We start from the raw sequence: 9,870 nt of genomic DNA on the forward strand, positions 1-9,870 counted from the left end.
GATTTAACATAATTTAATTTAATTTAATTTAATAAATGGCACGATATTCTTTATGTCTGAATGCTACCCTGGTCAAATTTACGAATGAAGTATTAACACGAGTCAACTAGTACTGACCGGTAAGAAACATGATTGTTATCCATCAGTTATCTGTGATCACGTGACTCCCACGCAACTATATTTGTTTATGTTACCGAACCTAGTTTGAATGGACTATAGTATTTTTCATTTTTTTTGTACTGTCTCTCCAATTTCAGAAGAACCTTCAGTTTCTTCAAGTTTTATATATATTTTTAAATTTCATTCAAGTGTTAAAAAAATTTAAACCGAAAAAACACTCTAAATTATAATTAAAGAGAATGAATTTCTTATTGTATTTTTAGAATATTTTACTTTTTGTTTCATTTCTATAAAATTTTATATATTTTTTGGTTTTAATTGAATTTTATAAATATTTGAATTTTTAGTTATTTTCAAGTACTTAAAATTTAAAAATTTTAAAGCTAATAACAGTCTTTAAATAAAAATAAATTAGTATTGAAGAGAATAAAATTTTTATTTAATTTATTTTTAATTTGATTTTTTAACTTTTTTATAGACTACGTATTATTTTATTTTATTTCAATTCTATCAAATATTTTACTTCTTTTATATTTTTGTGTATATTTTTGTCTGTTTTTAATAAGTTATAATAAAATTTGTATTTGAACATTTTAAAAGAATTTTCAGTTTATTTGAAATTTATTGAACTTTTCGTTTTGGATTATTATAATTTTTATATTTCTGTGTTTACATTTGTAAATTTTTAAATTTATTAAATTTTTAAAACTTTGTATTGTACTATATGTTATATTAAAACTTTACTACACAAATTAAACTTTTTCAAAACAGTTTTAAAATTAATACTGTGAAATTTTATTACGCAATTTTTCTTTACTACTTTCTGTATAACTAAAAAGGTTACATTTTTATATTTATAATCAAAATAGGCAAAAATTCTTGCCAAAACAGACACAACAATAGCGGAGGATAATAGAATGTAACAAATTGAATTAATTCAGGCAATTTACATTTTAATTAATTTGTTATTAAAAACTCAACAAATCCATCAACAAAAACACGAAATTCATTTACATGCGTACATTTACAAGGCCAACCTCAAAAATTAATCAGAATGATAAATCGTGTATTAAATTCTCGGTTTAATTTCAAATACACACCAAGTTTGAAATTTTACAGTGTTACGCCGTTCCTGACAAACATTTTAAACGTAAACCCGGCGGTAGCAAAAATTTCAAATTAAATAGCCGGAAAGCGGTAATCTTTTAAATCTCGTTGAGGAAAATTAGCTGCATGACGCGGCAAAGGTTTCGACAATCTGATTAGAGGAGAAAAGGATGAACCCATGCACTTATTAACAAATAACCCACGATACATGCGGACGGAAAATCGATGTGACGGCTGCGAAAACATTTTTTCCACATGCAAATAAACCTCCGTTCTCTTTGAGCATAATTATTTTGAGTTGCGCGCGTTCACTTATTACGATGAGCGTGTGGTTTTATTTAGTGAAAAACCCGACTCGCAATACTCGTATAAATTATGTTGAATCAATATGGAAACTGTACAACAAAAGGCCAAAGGAATTTTTCCGCATTAAAGCGGAGATTGTCGTAAAATGTTGATTGTTTAATTTAATGTTTGACCCCTTAAACCCTCTTTAATATACGATCCCTTTACGCCGCAGCAATTAAGGAACTGAGCCAAATCAAATAAATTAATTTGAACGAAAAAACACAACATAAAATAAAAAAAAGTCCCGGAGAATATGACCGAATATAAGAATTAATTATCTAGTCGGGAGCTGTTCAAGACATTTCATTTACGGGAATCGCCTCGACCGACTTAATGTCTTTTTAAGTTAAACAAACTGAAATGAAATACTAATTGTCGCATCTTTTGTGAAAGTTTTTTACCCTTAATTTATTTGTGTTTTTTTTTTCGACTAGGAAAAATAATTAAAATTTTCACACTTCCCCCACATTAAAACTATGAAATTAAATTACGTACAGACGCTCGCCGTCTTAATTGAACTTTTTTGTGCGAAAATGTGCTTCGAATTTTTTCAGCCGCTGCGTTTCTTAATTAAGTCAGATGCACTTTAATAAAAAGTTATTTAAATTCGCCGAGATATCTTTCTGGTCGTGCTGTTTTTCTGGTCTTACAACTTTATTCTATTCCACTTCATAAACTTAATAACAAAAGCAAAAGGGTTTGGAAAATTTTATAAATGGCTCTGGGATCGATAAAAATACCTGCAACTGCATGTTTAAGGGAAAAATGTTGTTTTCCATAATAAGAATAAAAATGTTTTGTCATCCAGTTTGAAATTTAGCTGAAAACTTTGTTTTGTTAATTCGGTTTTAACTCTGATTTAAACATTCAAATAACCTAGCATTTATTATAAGGAAAAAGTTGCGTGAAACATAAAACGTTAAATTGCAACACAAAGGTAAAAGGTCCTTTGATAAACTTGACCTAAATACGATTATGAAAGTCCTCGGCTATACAATTAAAATTTAATTATATCCTTGATAAAATCACAAATTTTATTCACCGGCATCGTTCTAGCCACAAATAAATTTTAAACACGTTGAATTTAAGGTATTTTACCTATGTTAAAATAAATAAATTGTTATTTTCCATAGTAGCATAAAACCGATGTTTGTTGGTTGCACAGCCAGAAACTAGCGCAACAAAAGGAAAGTTTAATCAAACAAAAATATTGATTTCAGCCGCGGCAATTGCGAGAGGCAAATTACACAAAGTTCACCAACACCCCTAAAATCATATATTCCGACTCCACAATAATATAGGCCAATAATAATGTGGTTGTTTCGGGGGCTAAAGCCCTAATATACATGCTTTACTGTGATTACAAATTTACTACGGAACAGTCCACAACAAGAGTACAGGGCCCCAGTTTAAACGTTCGCTCGTATTAAATTGACCGAAATAAGCGCCTTTCTGTCCGACCGAGGATACTTTAACTTTTCCCCCGGATTACACGATTCTAATTTTGTGTCTTCGTCAAACTGAACGTCAAGACTCAACCACCAATATGTTGTCAGTTTTTCCACATTTCAAAATTGAAAAACTAATCAAAAATATTTACATTTTGATTATTAAATGAATTACTAAACCAGGCAGCAAAATATCGAAAATTAAATTAATTACTGTTTGATTAATCCCTGTTATTAAAATATCAAATCACCAAATATATTATTGGATAATTTTAATAAAATTATATTAAATTTTATATTTTATTACGATTAAAATGTATTAAATCAATTATAATATTAATAGAGAAGATTTTATTTATAAATTTAAAGGTATATTTTAAATAAAATTGTATATAATTAACAAATTAATTATGTTGTTCTTTTAACTTTAGACGCACATTTCGAAATCATAGTTTATTAGTGACGTAATTAAATTATAATTATAATGCAACAATTATGTTTATATTATTGTAATAATAGCCTAATTACCTAAAGTACAAACAATAAGTTACCGGTGTCAACATCAATTATCCATTTATGTAGCAAATTATGGCGACAATTGTCAATTTATTAATAAACAATAATCTAATTAGGCAGTAAAATTATGTAAAAATATGAGAAACAAACTGAGTTTTAGTTATTTATCAGTAAATGTTCTTAGTGACAACTTAATTTAAACTTATATGCATAATTAACAGTTTCGAAACAGCAATGTTTCATAATGCAGTTTTAGTTTGTGAACTAAAATTCTTAAAGGGAGCAAACTTCGAAGGGAATGGAAGAGCAAAGAAGATAACAAGAGATTAAGCACTCGCGGTCATTTGCGACAACTTTAACAATTATCTTCTTGCCGCACAAACATACGGACTATTAATTTATTTTTATTTTTCGTCATCAACGTACAGAACAATAGGGAGATTTTTTACGTGTTGTTCATTGTTATCTTGAAGTGACGAATTGTAATTTGAATGTGTCTAGGTTCAAATTTTTTTAGTAATTTGTATAGCCTCGAAGTAAATCGTTTTGTTGTTGTTGTTTGGTAAAATGTTTAAATTGTCTACAACTTTTGTTGTTTTAGTTTTAATTTTTAATTTTTTCATAACAGAAAATATGAGTAAGTATAAAAATATATTAAGTTACATTTATAGCTAAAATATGAACAACTTATTGTAGTTGCTTATTTACTTACTCACTGGTGACTGACTTCATTTTCTTTTTAGGAAAAAACGACAGAATATTCATGCAAACTTTATTTGACTGGCTTAATTTTTCTGGACTGCGTGAAAGAAAAGAAGGAAACTAGTAAAATTATTTAAAAACATGTAACAATAAATGTTTACATTGCCACTTTTTTTGTTTCAATGTACATTCTCACCATTATAATATAAATATAAGAACTAAGCACATTTCGAAATGGGAAACACATTATTGAATATGAATTATTTTGTACGTTTGTAATGGAAATGTTCGAACGTTGAGTAATTTAACAATTTTTAAATGGAAGACATATAGCCCGTCAGTAATTTATAGTTGCAGTTTTAATTGCATACACAATAATTGAATTGCATATAATTAACTATTTAAAAACTTCACTGTGCGTTAGACATTGCTAGCTACAAGTAGAGGTACTTATTATCTAACTGTGATATTTTTTGTGTGCCTCTAATAATTATTCTTTCGACAACAAGTGTGAACTCACTACATTACAATGATTTACATTTTAATGTTTGTATTAGGAATTCTGTTTATTCGAAAAGGGACACCATTAAAATATTTGAGTTCAGTGAGTATTGAATGGAATTCACATTACCATCAAATATCATCATAATTTTTCAGTCTGATCTCATCAGATCTGAAGGCTACACGTGCGAAATCCACGAAATCCACACGACCGATGGTTACATTTTGGAAATCCATCGGATACCGCCAAAAGTGCACAAACCCAACTTGAAACCAGTTTTGTTGGCGCACGGTTTGCTGTTTTCCTCATCGATGTACGTAATTAACGGCAGGAACAGCTTCGCCTTCTACCTTGCCGATTTAGGATATGATGTGTGGATGTTCAATCACAGGGGTAACAGCATTTCCAGGAAACACGAGAAACTCGACTACACGAAGGATAGGAAGGAGTTTTTTAATTATACGTAAAGTTCTTTGCTAAAAGGAGGGAACCAATTAAAAAATAATTGTTTTAGACTGCACGAAATTGCAACGTACGACTTGACTGCTACAATCGATTATGTACTTGAAAGAACGGGTTTCAAAAAATTAAACTATGTGGGTTATTCTCAAGGAGGCACAATAATGTACATAATGAACTCAATGAAACAGGAATACAACGAAAAAATATCCATTGCCATTATGGTTGCAACAACATCGATTATGAGAAACGTTTATAATCTTTGGATTAAAGTTTTGTCGTCCATTTGGGCACCTATTGAGGTTGAATATTGTTTTCAATAGAAGCCTAAAACTCAAAAAAGCACTGTTTCAGGGTTTTTGTGACGAAATGAAAATATACACTGTTCCAGGACTCAGCACCTTCCGTAGATTCTTCATTCGTTTCTCAGACCCAGGTTGGATTAGAGATTGGATAACGTTGCCTTTGCATTGTAAGACGTTTATGACCCAACACGTCGACGAGGTACTTATATTATTTTTATAGTTTTATTTAATTTCTTTATTGTAATTTTAGTCACTCCTTCCGAAACTTTATTATTATTTTCCCACCCCCCCAAGCATGAAGCAATTGTTTCACTATTCGCAGTTTATTAAAACGGGTACTAGTGAATAAAATCTTGTACATATGTAACACAAATAACGTTAAAATTTCAAGGAAAGTTCCGCCAATACGACTATAGGAAAGAAGAAAATTTAAAAAGGTACAATTCGGAAGAGCCTCCTACATACAATCTTAAAAATATAACAGTCCCCATCGCTATGTATTTCAGTGATTCTGACACAATTGCTACAGAAAAGGTAAATTAATTTAATGTCGCCTTGTTTATTTTCATTATAATTTTTTTAGGATATGCAGATTGTATCATCTCTACTTCCTAACGTTATATATTACAAAAACGTACCTTCGTATCAACACGCTGATTTTTTTAATGGAGTTGATCAAATAGAAGATTTATACAAAGATTTTATACAATTTTTAGAAAATTATTAATAAAAATTATATATGCAATTAATAATTATAAATAAATCAAATACATTTTTAAAAGAAGCTTTAAATTTGTTAATATTACATTTTTAAAACCTATATCAGGGTACTTCAAATAAACTCTAAATCCTCTTTAAAAGTTACTTTTGAGCTTTCACTCAGTTTGAAAGTTTGTCAAGTCTTCAAGACGTATAATAAATTTTAAAATCGTAAGTTCCTATCAATATTTTTATTCTATTTATTGTGATTTGAGTCCAATATAACAAGAATTATAACTTTTAAACTTTTAACTTGCGATAGTTTGTTGATAGACATTACAAATATCTTTCTTTTATATGGTGAGCTTCTTTGCGAAGTTTGTGGAGGGCACAATAAATTTTAAAATAATAATTACAAACTTAGTATCGATATTTTTACTTTATTAAAATGAAAGTGGCAAAGTTCCGCAGCGCAGCCGATAACGGAAAATAAGATTCAATAATAACCTTCCAGACTATTCAATTATGACTATCGATTTTTCGTAAGGGCAAAGACAATTTAATGAGTGCGCCACGTTTAATTAATATTAATGGTCCGAATCGCGGCACTAAATTAGCACCAAAAGACACTTTACGATCATGATTCTTAACCGACTTTATCGCCATTTGATTTGTTTTCATATAATCGTCGATTTTGTCAATGTGTCATTATCAAAATCAAATTTTATGCAAAATAGTTCATTATGGAAATTAATGCAAACCTAATAATAATTCATATTGGTTTTCACAGGAACAATGTTTTCAAATATGAATTTATGATTAAAATATTGGGTAAAGTAAATGTCATAATATTTTCATAAAAACTAAATTAATTAAATATAATAAATAAATTAATTATATAATAGTGTCTGAATTAAATATAATAATAATAAATTTAAATGTTCAAACAAAAATATATTTTAAAGACTTATTCTAAAAATATTAATTGTTAAATTAATTTAATTAAATATTAAAAATAATTAATATGTCGACGTTTGTGGGACTTATTTCCTGTCGTTTCCCTAGTACGAGTGGCTAACATCTTCAGAGATCTGATTTGGTTCATAATACATAAGAATAATGTACCACTTCGACCCATCATTATTACTCTTGGATCACCAACATAAAACTTAGCTAAGTATCTTACCAAATTGCTACAACCTCATATTGGAAACACCCCAACCTTTTTCAAACATTCCATTTATTATGTTAAGATATTAATATAGATGTTAGACTGGTCAGTTTTGACGTAGGGTCACGTTTCACTAAGTTCCGGTCAATGAATCCTTAAACATGATATCAGAAATATTCCCTCCAGATATAGTGGATATTTTCCATATATGCCTTATTGAAAGCTATTTCGTTTAGAGCAACAAATTCTACGAACAGACTGAAGGATTAGCATTGGGCAGTCCTCTTAGTCCAGTGATCGCCAATTTCTTTATGGAAATGTTTGAACAAAAAGCATGGATGATACTTTTTTGATATGGAAACATAGACAAGAAAAACTGTATCAGTTTCTAAAACACCAAAACTCACAATATAACAATATCAAATTCACAATGGAGAAGGAGAACCAAATATTTTTTTTTTGATGTCCTAGTAAAAGGGATGGGTGAACATTTAAGTCATACAGTATACCGAAAACCTACACACATTGATCCGTATTTACATAAACTATCTAACCATCAACCTAGTCAAAAACAAGAGGTTATCAAAACATTAACGGAACGAGTCAAAATGATATGTGCCACACAACACCTCGCTGAAGAACAAGCATACTACTAAAATGCAGTCTTTTCTCTCTTTTTATTTTGGTCTGATTTCTGAAGAAACATGCATCACTGCCGTGATTATTCTTCTTACAATATTTGCAATTATCTTTACCTGAAATGGATTTGTACCAACAACCACTTTCTTCGTGACCTTGTCTTTCACAAAATTAAACATTTCTTATTTTTATTTCCTTTCTTGTTATATTTCTTCTTATGGCCATCTTGTTATCTTTGTTTCCTGTGAAGTATACAAAGCAGTGTTTTCTTCACATTTCTTGACTATGGCATTCTCTTCCTTCGAAAGTCTTGCTAACAAGTTGTCCATGGTTTTTCATCATTTGTTGAGTTCCATGCAGTTTCAAAGTATTTGTATTTCTCAGGAAGAATATTCATGATTAAGTCACTGATTTGATTTTCTTTCTTTTCCTGTGTTTTATTTATTTCAAACACACTGTTTTGGATATTACTTATGTAACTCAGAATATATTTTCCTTTTTCAAACTTGAAATTATATCTGTGCACTGTATCTTTTTTGAAGAAACATTCACAGATTTCCTTAAGAAAGAAGGCTTGATTCAACTGAAATCAGACCAGTGCATCCTCAAGGATAAAAAAGAAGAAATGTACATGGCAATACATATGGACGGAAAAGACCTAAACAAAAAAGAAAATCTTCTAGAGAAGTTAAAGAAAAACTTTGAAATGTCTATTATAGAAAATCTTGAAATATATTTGGGAATGCAAATCTTGAGAAATGAAGAGGGAATATTTCTGTATCAAGAGAACTACAGTTAAAGGGTACTGGAAAAATTTAATGTTAATCGAAGATAATCGATCAAGAGTCGGTAAAATTTCCTTATAGAGAAGACATTGGGAGTTTGCTATATCTGACGTGCAAAAATAGATCTTGGATTTGCTGTTAATTTTGAGACCCGATCTACAGAAGATCCCAAGAAGAAAAATATAATGAACGTCAAGAGAACTTTCAAGGTACCCAAAGAATTGGACTGTAATGTCGATTTTGCTGGTGATAGAAAAGATTTAAAAAGTACAAAATATTTTTAGTATAATTTATTTAACACAATTTTCCATTGTCATGAAACTTATAGTGTTGACCTTATATTACTTTCCATTTTTGTGGCATATTTAAGCGATATACTGTAAATAATATAAAAATTATTAATAATTAATATCAAAGTATTAATATAATATAATTAATAATATAATTAATAGAGAAATGAAATATTGAAACAGAGATTTTTTTCTATAAAATTGAAAATTATCTAATTTCACTAAAATTTTATTTATAGAATATATTTTTGATAAAAACTAATTAGATTAAATAAAATAAATGCAGAAATTAAATAATTGAATATATTTTTTAATTAATAATTCACTAATGCTTATAAATATTGTACTTACACTATTTCAAAATTTAGAAATAAATAACTACATGATATATACATAAAAATATAAAAAAGTAGTAAAGTTTAACTATAATAAATAAAAAATTTGAGAGTTAAAAGTGCTAGTACATAATTTAAAACGGTTGGTATCGTTGAATACATAAACAAAAATAAAATTCAATTAGAAGAACGTTTGCGAACCGCTTAAAGTGTAATACACATTACCAAAAACAATGAACCGAAAGGACAGAACGTAGTCCCGCGGGAACAATAAGTCTGAAGGCAGTGAAAACTCGGGCGTGAACAAGGTGCCGGTTTCTGTTTAATGTTCTGGGGTGTCCCAGGTGCTGGTGTAACTCATTACACGTATTGGTCTATACAAATTGTAACATAAATAATCTATAAGTGAACGAACAGGAACAATAGTCGAGATACGGCCAATTA

At 29.0% G+C, this 9,870-nt stretch overlaps 1 protein-coding gene across 2 annotated transcripts; it reads left to right on the top strand.

The window, feature by feature from the left end:
* The first annotated feature begins 4,690 nt into the window (after nucleotides 1-4,690).
* On the top strand, nucleotides 4,691-6,291 carry LOC109609400 (gastric triacylglycerol lipase). Of its 2 annotated transcripts, none has more exons than XR_007548672.1 (7): nucleotides 4,691-4,845; nucleotides 4,899-5,206; nucleotides 5,258-5,504; nucleotides 5,557-5,706; nucleotides 5,758-5,842; nucleotides 5,904-6,041; nucleotides 6,091-6,291. XR_007548672.1 is itself a non-coding variant. In XM_020026061.2 (7 exons), the coding sequence occupies exons 1-7, from the start codon at nucleotides 4,771-4,773 to the stop codon at nucleotides 6,232-6,234; spliced, it is 1,152 nt and encodes a 383-aa protein (XP_019881620.1). In that variant the 5' UTR covers nucleotides 4,691-4,770; the 3' UTR covers nucleotides 6,235-6,291. The 2 variants fall into 2 exon arrangements, 1 of the variants encoding a protein (XP_019881620.1); XM_020026061.2 differs by having other exon boundaries at nucleotides 5,899-6,041.
* Nucleotides 6,292-9,870: the final 3,579 nt, after the last annotated feature.

Source organism: Aethina tumida, chromosome 7 (assembly GCF_024364675.1).
Source record: "Aethina tumida isolate Nest 87 chromosome 7, icAetTumi1.1, whole genome shotgun sequence".
NCBI classification, from domain to species: domain Eukaryota; kingdom Metazoa; phylum Arthropoda; class Insecta; order Coleoptera; family Nitidulidae; genus Aethina; species Aethina tumida.

What these genes read in the sequence shown, in the direction of transcription:
- LOC109609400 (XM_020026061.2), top strand. Translation starts at nt 4,771, where the DNA reads ATGATTTACATTTTAATGTTTGTATTAGGAATTCTGTTTATTCGAAAA. An exon ending in AAGGAGTTTTTTAATTATAC is followed by an intron (nt 5,207 to 5,257) that starts GTAAAGTTCTTT and finishes TAATTGTTTTAG; the next exon opens with ACTGCACGAAATTGCAACGT. An exon ending in CCATTTGGGCACCTATTGAG is followed by an intron (nt 5,505 to 5,556) that starts GTTGAATATTGT and finishes GCACTGTTTCAG; the next exon opens with GGTTTTTGTGACGAAATGAA.